The sequence below is a fragment of the Pristiophorus japonicus genome, chromosome 8 (assembly GCF_044704955.1).
Source record: "Pristiophorus japonicus isolate sPriJap1 chromosome 8, sPriJap1.hap1, whole genome shotgun sequence".
Lineage (NCBI taxonomy): Eukaryota > Metazoa > Chordata > Chondrichthyes > Pristiophoridae > Pristiophorus > Pristiophorus japonicus.
Genome location: NC_091984.1, coordinates 204462253 through 204475911, shown reverse-complemented (window position 1 = coordinate 204475911; position 13659 = coordinate 204462253). Strand labels below are relative to the sequence as shown.

General features: G+C 40.1%; 1 protein-coding gene across 1 annotated transcript in view; it reads right to left on the bottom strand.

Annotated features, from left to right (window-relative positions):
- Nucleotides 1-1350: 1350 nt before the first annotated feature.
- Nucleotides 1351-13659, bottom strand: part of vps33a (VPS33A core subunit of CORVET and HOPS complexes) — a 28016-nt gene continuing 15707 nt past the window's right edge. Inside the window, exons 7-13 of the mRNA XM_070887804.1 lie at nucleotides 13299-13492; nucleotides 11913-12039; nucleotides 11674-11741; nucleotides 10982-11119; nucleotides 6081-6218; nucleotides 4455-4623; nucleotides 1351-2440 (exon numbers count right to left, since the gene is read on the bottom strand). Of these exons, the coding sequence (XP_070743905.1) occupies nucleotides 2247-2440; nucleotides 4455-4623; nucleotides 6081-6218; nucleotides 10982-11119; nucleotides 11674-11741; nucleotides 11913-12039; nucleotides 13299-13492 (1028 nt within the window). The 3' untranslated portion in view covers nucleotides 1351-2246. The remainder of the gene's footprint in view (nucleotides 2441-4454; nucleotides 4624-6080; nucleotides 6219-10981; nucleotides 11120-11673; nucleotides 11742-11912; nucleotides 12040-13298; nucleotides 13493-13659) is intronic.

Below are 13659 nucleotides of genomic sequence, written 5' to 3'. Positions count from 1 at the left end.
AGACTTGGAGGTGGTGGTGTTCAAAGAAAGATAAAAGGAAATGCAGTGAACATGGTTATGGCAAAGATAATAGGCTTGGATTCAGGTGAATATGGTTAGATGGAGAGAAAGATGGTTAGAGGGCAGGAAGTAAAGGTTAGGGGTAAAAGTTACTTTCTCAGACTGGAAATAGGTGGTTAATGGTAAATAGAGGTTTGTTTTGGGCCCACTTATTTACAATGTACATAAATGGTCTGGACTAGGGAATTGAGAAGTAATGAAATTTGCTGAAGACTCCAAATTGGGACATGGCCAATTGAGAGGAGTGTGAAAAACTACAGAAGGAGATAGAAAGGCTCAAATGCAAGAAATGTTAATACATTTTGGTAGTAGGAAAATAAAATACACTTAATATGGAAAACATTAAAGGAAGGATACAAAAACAATGGAAAGATACAGTGTAGATTCACTAGAATGTTACCGAGGATGAGGGGTTACTGTAATGGAGAGACTGAAGTTAGGACTTTTATCACGAGAGGTCAGAAGGCAAGGTGTGACCAGATAGTGGTCTTCAAGATTATGATCAGGTAAATGATAAAATATTGTTTCCACTGGTTGGTGAAATACGAGGGCACAGATTTTAAGAAAATCAAAAAATTGTAAAAGGTAGGTTAGAAAAAAAATTGAGGGCATTTAAAATTTTGAATTCTCTGCCACAAACCATTGTTGAGTCCATAATTCTTTTAAAAAGGGAATTTTAGTTGTTTGAAAAGAGGAACATTGAAAATTATGGGAAGCAAGCAGGAGTGTGAAATTAGTCTAGGTAACTTATGTGGAGAAAAACACTGGCATAGACTTGATGGGTCAAGTGGCGAGTTTCTATAAAATTGTTGCGTACTTACAGTATGATGGTCAGCACAAAGCATCAGCCTATTCTCAAACAGTGCAGTAGAACACAAGACTTTGATTGTGGCTTGCTAGTCCATACTAAAATGTTAAACCCATCTCTCGCTCCACAGATGCTGCCTGACCTGCTGAGTATTTCCAGCATTTTCTGTTTTTATTTCAGTCTCCCATCCCAGTTCTCAAGTACAAGTCATTTCACTCATGGGACTCAGATCATAATTATTCTTTCCTCCTGCAAAAGTTTGTTAGTTTAGTGAGGAAACAACAGTATTTGAATGTGAGAAATTACTGCATGCATTTCACCACTGCAATTGTTCCCAAACAATAGTTAGGGACATCTGCAGTGGAAAAGGTTAGTTTAACAGTTTTACATATGACTTCCTTCCTGAAGAATCTTTGCTCTTCTGTATAGATGAAGCATAATACATTGATCTACAAAAAAAAAGTAGGTATATAAAGTCCAACTATATATTTTTTTTTTTAATAACAATGTGCAACTTTTCTTGCTGAAATTCTGTTCACATCCACGGAATACTGTTTACATGATTTTCTTCCCCCTAAATCTATGCAACCATTCAACAGAAGAATACATCAAAAATAAAGCTAAAGAAGTCAGTGCTTTGAGATTTAGTTTTACCCTCATGAGATAATGAACCTTCAAACATCATTACAGATGTGGTAAAGAGGAAACAGAAATCAGAACAGGAGCTTAAAAACTTGAAATTTCAATTATGGACTCCACCAGAATAAGCAAAGCCTGAAAGCATTATACTTACCAAGCTGCCACAAATGAAGCACATTCGTTGACACTATCTCCCTCACACTGGCCAAGTTTCCTACATTGTTGCACAGAGCACTTCAGTTTCCAAACTGAGGCTGCCACTGCACATGCACCTCGCATGTACTGTACCATGCATCACATATACCCACACACATGTACTAGCACTTCAGGTTTAAGAGGAAACCAGACTGCTCGGAGTTTGTGCAATGACTGCATGCATGTTAAATCTTAGTGGCATGAATGGTCAACTTATGCCTATAGGTAGATACATATATGGCAATTCTATGTGATTTGAAGCATAATGAATACCTAAGCATTGTCACTTCCATGTAGTAAACTGGAATCAACGCAGCAGCATTGCTACTCCACCATCAAACCAGCTAAAGCACGACTCAGAACAGGCAATGTAGCTGAATTTGAATCTATGCCCAAAGAAGAAATTTGTTTTCTGCATCCCATGCTGTGCTCAATTCAGTTTCTCAGCTGAAACATTAACTCCACTTATTTTCCAAATGCATCTGGAGTCAACAAACATTTTAAAAAGTTCATCTGGATTAATACTGTCCATCGCATTGTCCTTTTAGAATAGAGATGGCTCTAATTTGTCAATCATAGATTTAATCCAGCTTGTTCCATTGATCAGTTTTGTGGTGGCAATAATATATTCGGTACCTCCTTCTTCCATCTGGGACAAGAATCTAAGTGCTGCAATTTCAGCATAGGTCACACCTCCAAGAAAGAAGACCAGGGTGACTCGGTTCTCTCCCTGTTGGCCTAGAGACCAGGAAAGAAGACAGATTTTATAAACTCTGCAGTTTTCTCAAAAAATATTATATTTCATTATTTATTAGTTTCTTAGGGCTCAATTTTCTCCAAAGCCGCTTTTTTGGTGTACTTGGAGTTACGCCCTTTCTTTTTGGGCCCAACTACGGCAAAAAAAAATCATCCAACTTTCCCCATTTGAATTGTTGATTTTGTCGCTGCCTAGCCGGTCCTTTAGCTTTGGGGGGGTGGAGCACAAGATCTGTGTCAAAAAGATCACGTTGCCAGGGTAACGAGGGGCACACTGCGGGCTGAGGCTGGAAAGTGAAACATACAACACATTCTGGCCAGCTCGCAGCAACCTGCACAAGCACCTTGCAGCAGCATTCCATCATTAAATTAATATTTATGCCAAAAGTCTATCCCCTCACCCCCCACCCCCACCCCTGGCCAAAAGGCTTCCCGGTGCTGGTTGCCGCTCCAAACCCTGGCCGAAAGACTCTTTTCCCACCCCCCCCCCCCCAAATTGTTTATCCCCCCCTCTCTCTGCTGCTATCTGGGCTGTAGAACTGTATCTGCTGCGCCGATTATGTTAACTGCCCAGAAGGTTTTTCCAGAGTGGTCACATATGCCATCCTAAGAAAAGTCGGAGTAAATCGCGCTGGCCAAACTTGCTTAAATGGTCAGAATTGGCACGGGTGGCAGGCCTCCAATGAGGTAAAAAAAATCGTAGCCTAAAAAATTGCTACCCAAGTGAATTACACTAGCGCAGAAACTTTGGGGAAACTTGCAGATTTTAATTTACCTCCAAAAAAAAGATGCAGGCCAAAAACACGCCGCAGATAATTGGGTCCTTAGTCTGGTGCTGCAAGCATGTTTCAGACAATCATTTCCTTCCTCTTCCCTCCCCCCACCCCAAAAAAAGAAACCAGTTAAAACAGCAATAGAAAATGTATTTCCAAGGAACAAAACGACATGGCAGAACATATTCTATTTTTGAAATTCTTCCTTTAGTATATTTAAAGAGAACATTTTGGCAAGAAAGTGATAAACACTGTTGCAAAGTCTTGCAATTTGTTTCTACAACCATACTTGGCACTTGCAGGAAGATACAGGGAACCGAGAAAGGAACGCACTGCCCATTACAATTCTGCTAGATGGCTGATTCAGTACTTTCAGTTCTCTAGACTCATGGAAGAGCCTTCTAAATAAAAACAAACTAGTCCTCAAATGCGGAAACAGGGAGATTTCTGTATTTTATGTTGCGATTATAGATTAGTAGGATAAATCCATCCCAGAAAAAGTCTTCAGCCAGCTGCACCTCCAAGGAAATTTCGCTGTTTCTGTGGCAGTATTGACCAATACCCGTAACTGTCCAGACCCATTCCAGACTGGTGCAGGCTAACATCCCCAGCATTGACGCACTAACCACACTCGATCAGTTTCGCTGGGTAGGCCACATAGTTCGCATGCCAGACACGAGACTTCCAAAGCAAGTACTTTATGCGGAGCTCCTTCACAGCAAATGAACCAAAGGTGGGCAGCGGAAACGTTACAAGGACACCCTCAAAGACTCCGATAAAGTGCGACCTACCCACTGACATCTGGGAGTCCCTGGCCAAAGACCGCCCTAAGTGGAGAAAGTGCATCCGGGAAGGCGTTGAGCATGGAGAGTCTCAACGCCGAGAGCATGCAGAAATCAAGCGCAGGCAGCGGAAAGAGCGTGCGGCAAACCAGTCCCTCCCACCCCTTCCCTCAACTACTATCTATCCCACCTGTGACAGAGATTGCGGCTCTCGTATTGGACTGTTCAGCCACCAAAGAACTCACTTCAGGAGTGGAAGCAAGTCTTCCTCAATTCCGAGGGACTGTCTATGATAATGATGATGATGATCTTTCTTTATCAGTATGAAACATAAACTGCTTTGCATAGATGCTGAAGGTGTAGTTATAAACACATCCTTATTAGCCTCATCAATCAGTATTGTTAAAACTATTTCTTTATTGGTCTTCCTCAATTGCTTACGTTTTTTGTGCAATCCAGAAGGCAGTTGTTGCCTTTCATCAAAATGAGGTCCTGGCAGCATCTTTAATACTTCCTCGATGCTACGCCAGCCAGGCCGAGCCAGCAATTGTGTTAACCGCACACTCAGAGGGGCATAACCACTGTACACATAAGATATATCATTGGGATTCTGTAATATTGAAAAACTTAAAATTACATAAAATATTTAAAGATCATTGTTAAGGAGCTTAAAACTGCAAAGTAGCATTTAAACTCAGCTATGAAAATATACTTGCTATTGTATTGCTGTTCAGATAGCCAGCTCAAGACCATCAACCACCTTTGTTGCAACAGTCAAAAACAAATGAGTAGTATGATAGGGCTGGTTTATAAAAATAAATCCCACATCTCAATTCCCATTAAACATTTGGAGGCTTTCTTGAATATTATCAGGTCATATGATGAACAAACAATAAAAGCAATAACTACCATCACTACCTCCAGAAACATCACCTGCTCCCAGACTGAGTATTCGGACACAAGCTATCCATCCGTTGACAATATTGAAGGACTTCCTATCAGCCAATCCCATGAAAGATAAACAGGTACAATGTATGAAATCTGGAATCCTCGGGACAGAGTCTGTTCCAGTTTTTGGGATTTTCTGGATTTCAGACAAGAAAATCATGAGTCTGAAATCCGGAATCCTCGACTGAATCCATGCCAGGTTTTGAATGGAGAGATCCAAAATCCGGCAAAATCCCAAAATCCAGCACGGATTCAGTTGAGGATTCCAGACTTTATTTTCTTGTCTGAAATCCTTGACCGAATCCATGCCGAATTTTGGGTTCTGCCTCAAAAATGTCCGGTTTTCGGACAATAATTCCGGACTACTCCATCAGCTATGCACAAAATATCCAGTTTTCGGATAATTCTGGTTTTCGGAGTTCCAGATTTGGGACGTTGCACCTGTACCAACATCCTTCATTTTCATTTTAATGAGTCTGATGAGCTCAAGCCATGCAAGAGATCTGGAGTAGAGAGACTGGCAGGCCAAATAATGGGAAGCAATATTATAAGCTCACCTCACTTCTACCAGCAATCCACTACAGGAAAGTATATTGAAAATCTACACCATATATTCTGCATCCCAGTGAGAATGTGCTTATTTGGTAATAGATCTCTTAAATAATACTGAATATTTCAAGTGATGGGACTCTATAATACCCAGAAAAATATAATCTCCCCAGTGAAGATTCCAAACTCTTTACTTTTACAGTAAATGGATTCCTGAAGGATTACTTTTTTTGTTGCATGAAGAATGCTCAGTTGGAAATGTTTATCTTTTACCTGCCCCTCCATAATGTATCAGATCATTTTTGATGTTGATTTGCCAGATGAATGGAACTAACCAGCCTGCTTTCATTTGTATGATATAGGTGGATTCATCAGACTCATTCCAAACATGAATAATGTCATGAAAAATAAAGGACTTCCTATTCATCAGTTTTAGAACATGGTTAATTTGAATTTACTCTTGTACTAAAAATATTTACATTAACAATGTTTAGAATTCTCATTTTAAAATCTATTGTGTTAAAATCACATTTGTCATTCAAATTGAAGGAGGTCTTTGAACCAACTAACCTGTTCATTGATGTCGTCCATCCAAAGTCGAAGAGTTTTTCTTATTGTTGGATAATTATTTCTTGTGCTTGTCTGGGGTTTCAGTAACCCAGCCTTTTCTAGGTTATTCAGGGTTAAAATGTGTTCATAACCATATGTCTGAAATACATGGTAATTATTGTATATTAGTCATGCACAGAAATTGAGAAAATTTAGTCCCTCAAGCCTAAAAAAACCCCCACGGTTTATATTCTAAAATTGTATCTGGTACTCATCAACAAATGAAGTGCTATAAACAATCACAAAGAACATATGCAGCTACATGTTTAAATCTTTTACTTTTTAAAGACATGAATGATAAATTCCCCTGCAGTGATTTGTGCCACTATTATGCCGGTGGAAAAAGATTTGCGCTCGGTGATTGGTATAAAAATGAGTGCAATCTGCTGAGATGCATGGAAATTAGAATGCAGCCGTTAAAAAGACAGTTCCGGCTGAACACTGGAGCAGCAGACTGCCGGACTACTGGTTAAGGAAAAAGTAGTGCTTGGATCACTCACTTGACTATCAGATAATTTTACTGCATCTCAGTCTTTTTATACTTTAAGAACAGGAGGAACCACTGGAACAAAAAGCCAAATAAGGCAGCGAGGCATGGCACACAGGCATAGAGAAACCACCCAGACCTTTGCAGACTCCAATCTTCAAGAACTTCCTGGAGGAAACAGAGCTAAGGAGACAACAAAACTGCCTGGAATTTCACTTGTATCACCTGGCCGGAGGTGGCACTTGCATGGAGTGTCAACTCTCACCCCACGACTGCAGATCAGTACCGCAAAAAGTTCAATGACCTCACCAGGACCAGGAGGTTCACCGGACACCAATTTCTTCTGGGGCACCAGACACTCTTTATCCTCTTAAAAAGGAACATGAGCACAACTAACGCTTCACAACTCCCTCTGGTTAAAGTGGGGGGGGGGGGGGGGGGGGGTCTTGGAATCTTGCACTATGGCTAACCAGCTCCCTTAATAGGAATTACTTACAAGCACAACCCTAAAACCCCATCCTCCACTTTAACAGGCCAATACAGTCACATCTCTCACTTCAGCTCTTCCATACCACCTGGCACGTGTTCATTCAAATGCTAGTCTTCCTCTCATTTACTCAACCTTCTTGCAGGAGAAATTGGAGTACGATGCCCGAGAGAGGCAGGCCACTAGAGGGGATATCAAAACCTGAAAACAACTCACACCCTTCAAGAAGGCCATGGAGTTTGTTGGGAAGCTCTATGTTCTTGCCTTGGGAGATGGCGAGGTCACCTTTTGACCATATGACTGTACTGCAGCCTGGCTGATAAAGACTGGTTTGAATTCCATAAAAGTTGTGTGCAGTAATTAATCATAGCCAGAGAGAGAGCAGTACTGGGAAATGAGTTTGGCTGCAGGTCGTTGTGCAGTAAGGGATAGAACTGCTTTATTGTCTCTGGTGAATGCACTCGTACACATCTCAGTCAGATCCTTGTTTGACTTGTACATTCTATCAGGGTGGGTGGGTAAAGAGAAGGGAGGAGATAGTTATATAATGTGTGCTGCATCCTGATTAAATACTGTCTCACTGCCCTTTGTTCTGTCCTGTGCTGCTCTTCCTACTCGATAATGGCATTCAAGGGTATACCCATAGGGAATACCACACCTGGTCATGGGAAGCACTCACTGTGGGGCGAAGAGGAGAAGTTGTGGTCTAACCCAACCGGAAACAATGAGAAGCAAGCACGGGTGTGTGTTGGCAGAATGGGGTGGGGGATTGAAAAAGAATCATTGATACCTATCTCAGCTGATCCTGCCAACAGCTGTACCAGATATTTCAGTCTACGTTACGGAGTTCAATGAGTGTAAAAGCAGGAAAATGTGCTGCAGTGTCATTGGCCTTCATTATCATATTTAAGTGAGGGCACGAAGGGCTAAAAAGCATGAAGGTACTCAGAAGAAGCAATTAATAGCAGGAAACCAGCAAAATCAGCCATGGCTCAGTTAGTAGCACCCTCGCCTTGGAGTCAGAAGGTTGTGGGTTGAAGTCCAGAGACTTGAGCACAAAATCTAGGTTGACACTCCAGTTCAAAAGGAAACTAGATGAATACAAGAGAGAAAAGAATAGAAAGATATGCTGAAAGGCCAAGATGAGGTAGATAGAATGGGAGGAGACAAGTGTGGAGTACAAGCACCAGCACAGACTAGTTGGGCCAAATGGCCCGTTTCTGTAAAATGTATTTTATGTAATTATCCTCGATCCCTCCCTATGGGGGAAGTGACAAAACTCTGACTCTCATTTCCCACTAATGGTACTGCTGAAATTAGAAACTTAAAAGGTGATGGATGCATATTTTCATATGAATTTTATCTTGCAAGGCACTGGGATTTTTAAAATGGAAGCAATAGCTGCTGTTTCGATTATGTTTCCCTTCCAATGGGCAAAATAAATCAATGGGCCGAACATTGTGGCCTCTCTGGGTGCGTACGATGTGCGCATGCACCCGAAGAGACCTCGCAAATGCCGGTTCTCGGCGTGCGATGCACATGCACCAAAAACCGACTTGTGAACCTGCCAAAATGTCTTTTGATAGATCGTACGCATTCCCGCAGGAAGGACATTCGCAGGCGGAGATTTGGGCTATTTGCCCAGTGAATGTCCTTTAAACTCTTATGCCTGGTAAAAACAGGCGTATAGCCCACTTTTAGCAGCGCAAGAGTTTTAAAACATAGAAAAATTAAATGTTATTACTATTTTTATATTATAAACCATGTCTACGAAGGCAAGTTTATTTTTAACACCATTAAAACATTTTTTTTTTATTTCAAAAAAATAAATTTCTCAAACATTTAATTTAATGCAATTTCTATTAATTTTTTTAAAGTTTTTTTTAAATGTGTGTTTTATTTGATTTTTTTTTAAGGAGTATTCTCATTGATAGCTCCCATTACTATGAATGAGAATACTACATTGTGATTGGTGATCTAGGCCCATGTGATTCCAGGATACATATACGATCCTGAAAGACATGTTCCCATACGCTGGACTACGAAACTAGACACCCCCCCCCCCCACCACGCGCAATCCTACCTTCCTCCAGGACCACCAGGTATTTTCATTAAAAAAATTTCGGTTGGAGGCGTTCGCCCACAGGAAGCCTCCGTATTTTTAAAATGGAAGCAATGGCGGCTGTTTCTATTATGTTTCCCTTCCAATGGGCAAAATAAATCAATGGGCTGAAAATTGCAAAAATAACCCACCCTATAATTCCCATCTGGAGACATTAGTTAACAGCACAGTAATTCTTTAGAATGTTTGACATTTGATGGCTTTTTGATGCATGATGTTTCACAAAGTGTGGTCATGCAGACATAAAATTTGGCACGGCAGCCCTGAGAGCTGCAAGGGGCATCAGCAGGTCGGGGCCTTCAAAGGAGCATACCACTTCAAGGTACAGCACGTGCTGGAGAGCGATGGCTGAGAAGAGGGTGACTGGATTGGATGTCACCAAGGTCCAGGTCGCTGATTGGAGCGTGGGCAGGTACAGCAAGAGCGGCGAGTGATCAGGGCCCAGGAAAAAAAAGTGAGTTTGGGGCCCAGAAGAGGAAAAGGCCCAAGGGCAGCACGGGCCAGCCCACACTGCAATGTGTGTGTGTGCACTAGGTCCGTGCAGCAGAGCTGGTCTCCAATCGCCTTGGTTAATCCTTGCCACTGGACCAAGACCTAGCTCGGTCAAGCCCGTGTGGTGGCTGGTGTGCAACGGCCACCACACATTAAAAAAAGTCCATGCACAGGCATCTTCCACCCTTAAACATATAGTTCGGGACCTGGAATATTAAGTCCTTCATTGAAACACCTGTGAACGCATCCCTTTTTGGCATGGAAGCAAGTCATCCTTGCTACTAGGAACTGCCTATGATGATGAAAATTCAATAGGTTGTATCTTGAAGCTAATGTAATAAACTCAGACAGTAAGAGGAAGTTGATTTTCATCTCCAAGTAACTGTGGTGATAGAAATAATTAATATTGATTACCGAGCTGTTGAGAAAGAATCTGAATCTTTTTCAAAGATACCTGCGTGTTGTGAAAGGTCTGTCTTTAATCTGAAGCTGTCTGGATCAGCAGGCTATCATATCTTTGGTTTACGTGTTTCAACCATTTAGCTTCATGTTTCAGTGGTGAGACAGCATCCCATGAAAACAAAGCACTCACGTTACAGTATTGCAAGACTAAGTTAAATGCATTGTAATTTTGGTTTCAGAAAATGGTTTTAAGTATCAGTGAAGTACCTGTACTGCAATTGTAATTTTAGACAGAGGCAAATTATTCAGATAAATTTCCAACTTATAGTAAATATAACTTAATACAGTCTGAAATTTATGGTCCATCAGTACAGTGTTGTTCGACCTAAGGGATTTATGAGGAGAGCATGGCGGGCAACCTGCATCTCTTTCCAGTCCGAAATTCATGAAAAGATTAATCGTTAGTCCTGTGGCACACTAACCCATTCAGTCCACACACAAGGTTTATAGGTTTGGAGCATGGAAGGGAAACCATGTAGTCTGCCTTGTTGCTGTAGCCTAAAGAATGTGTGGAAGAAGCCCTTAATTACAATAGTCAATACGTGGAGAACTTAGCAACTTAATGAACATTGTACTTGTAATTGTAATTGTTTACTGTAACAGGATCCATTTATGGTAAATCAAGTTAAAACAACTAAACCTCAGCAGAACATTCGAGTTTCGATGCACATGCGCCTTAAAAAGGAAACGGTCAGATTTCTCAATTACTGTACATCAACCAAATCTTTAACAAGCAGGCTTTCCTCAAACAAATTGCAAAAACAGAAGTGATAGTCAGTATGAAGTTAAGTAGATTAATTATTTTGTCTAACCTGTAAAATCTCTCTCTTGTAGTAGTCTAGCACTTTCTGTTTCAGACCATTATTGCATACTGACTGCATACAAACAAGTCGCAGGATCTTTATCAAAGGTTCTTGTTGTGCAATGGAATCTTCAATATAGCTGTTAACCTGTGGGCAGAAGTTGCATTGCCATTTGAAGTTGCATTGCCATTTAAGCAAACTCAAAATAACTGATTATCGGAAACTGAAAAATTGCAACCAATTCACTCTTTCTAACCAAATAGCCACTGGTCACACATTTTACCAGGGTTACAGCCCAAACTACTATAATCAGGGCCATGTGCAATTTGATTTTTACAACAATATCTTTTTGCTTACCTACAAATCAAACATCTATAAAATGCATCAACTCTCACCCCGCCCCAGTGACAACTAATGAAAACAATTCAGAATGCCCTTTGCATACTTATCAGTATTTAAGTATCCTTCTTTAGCGCTGAATGCTTCAAAACCTCTCGATGACTATTATTCCTACATTTTAACTAAGATTGGTTTGCCTTCTAGCAGATACTGCAATTAAAACCACTGAAAGTAGAAGACATTTTATTCTACATTCTTGATAAATGAATCAAATATTATGGCAACCAGCTGATAGCTACTTGCTGTAAATGAAAGTACAGTATTAAGACTTTTAAAAAGACACGCTGAGGTTTTGTTATTACCTTGTCGGTGTCAATTCCAGACATAAATTCTTGTTCCACAGTCAGATTGTCGAAGAATGTTTCTGATGCTAAGAGAAAACAATTGCAGCAAGTAAAAGCAGTTTACTTTCAGTGAGACTGATTTACAATTTAGTTTACTTAATCAGATACTATTGCAAAACTTTTGATACCTAGAAGCAAAAGGAGTGGGGGAAATTTACATGTACTTTTAAAAAAAAATATATATTTCAGAGCTGTACCTGTAATATCTTTGATGAGTTCAGCAATAGATGTATGATTAGCTAGTGACGTTCTTGCTGCTTGCATATGTGGAAGCTGGGAGACAAACTGTTTGATTTCACCCACTGTCTTTGCATTATGTCTTCCCTGCAAGAAACAGTTCTGGTTATAATAGCTATAAACCAATTTTGATAGCTATTTCTGATAAAGCAAACACTTCAATTTAGTTTGAAATAAAGATGTGCTATATTCAGTTCATTATTGTTCTCCTCACCACCCCAGCCCTTCCAAGAAGGCAACCTACTCCCAGGCCTCTACCAATGTGATAAGCAGCATGCGGGACCACCAGCTAGGGTGACTCACTTCTTGACTTGACTTTCCTCTTCCAACCTCCTCTTAAATGGCATGCAGAAGTATGAAATTCATTGAATACAAAAATTACAACACGGAGCTTCAGGATGGAACTGCTGTCCTACCAAAAGCCCTACCCCAATATTAAAGGCTCGGTCAGTACTGTCCTTTACTAATCACCATTAGTAATATCAATGTTCTACAGAATATCCAATTGGTGGACAGAAAATCCATCCTTAGCTCACAAATTTGTCCCCGACTTGCTGTATTTACAGCAATCAGCAGTGTTAAATCTGAGACACATCTATGCTCTTTACAACTGTTCCTAGCTGCACCTTGTTATGCTTAATAATAAATAAGGAATAATAATTTTAGTCCATTTGATGTCAGAAGTGAAGAATTGTACATTTCATTCCAGTTTAAAAAATTTTGAAGCATTAAATCCTTCATGAATTTTAAGTAACATCCACCTAGCTGTTTTCACAATGGAAACATTGGAAGATTGCAGAAATTGGGCAAGTCTGAACATGGAGGTGTTAATGAAGCCTTAAAATTGTGGAGGTGTAACTCCTGGTGTTAGAACTGTAATGAATATTTTTTAACCCTGAACACCACACGCAATATCCAATTAAAATCAATTCTAATGGTGCTTAATTGAAATATATTTAGACTTGCGCTTAATATATTCCACATCATTTATTGACAATTAACAAAACAGACTATTTGAAAAGCTTTCTAATAAATTTATTTTTTGCCCAAACAGGTTTCTAAATTTTAACTATAAAAATAAAATCAGGTAAATTGTGTTTTCCCTTTCCTATAATTATTGTGACAGTTCCTTTGCAAAAGTCACACAGAAAAAGTACAATATTCACCAACTTACCCTACAAAGCAGCACAAAAAAATAATATAATACATAGAGAAACCAGAGTGTTAGGAACAAAGTTAATTCCGTTCTGTCCTTCAGAGATACAATTCATCCACTAACTGCTTTAAGAAACACAAACTGTACCTCTGAAGGGATTGCCAATCTCAGACTGTAAAAGGTGCATTACCTCAAATGCAGCAGAGATGAACTTGGCCTTTTTACTCAGGACCGAACCAACTGCATTGAAATTTTTGTCCCTAATTTCTGCATAGAGTTCTTCGGCAGAGTTTAACTGTAGTTTTTTAGGTTCAGTGGGCAGATCGCGCCCACTTTCATTTTGCTTTTTCGGTGCGAATTTCTCAGGAGGCAGCTTTACATATGCTGAAAAATAGAAAGGTTACAAATACAAACTGAAGCAGCATCAAAACAGTATCGCTCCTGTAGAGTGCAATTCTGCATGAATTTCCAACATTTTCAATGAGAATTGACCAGTTACTATAAGCGAGGGGGAGGGATGGGAAGGGGAAAGGGAGGAGTCTCAATAAATC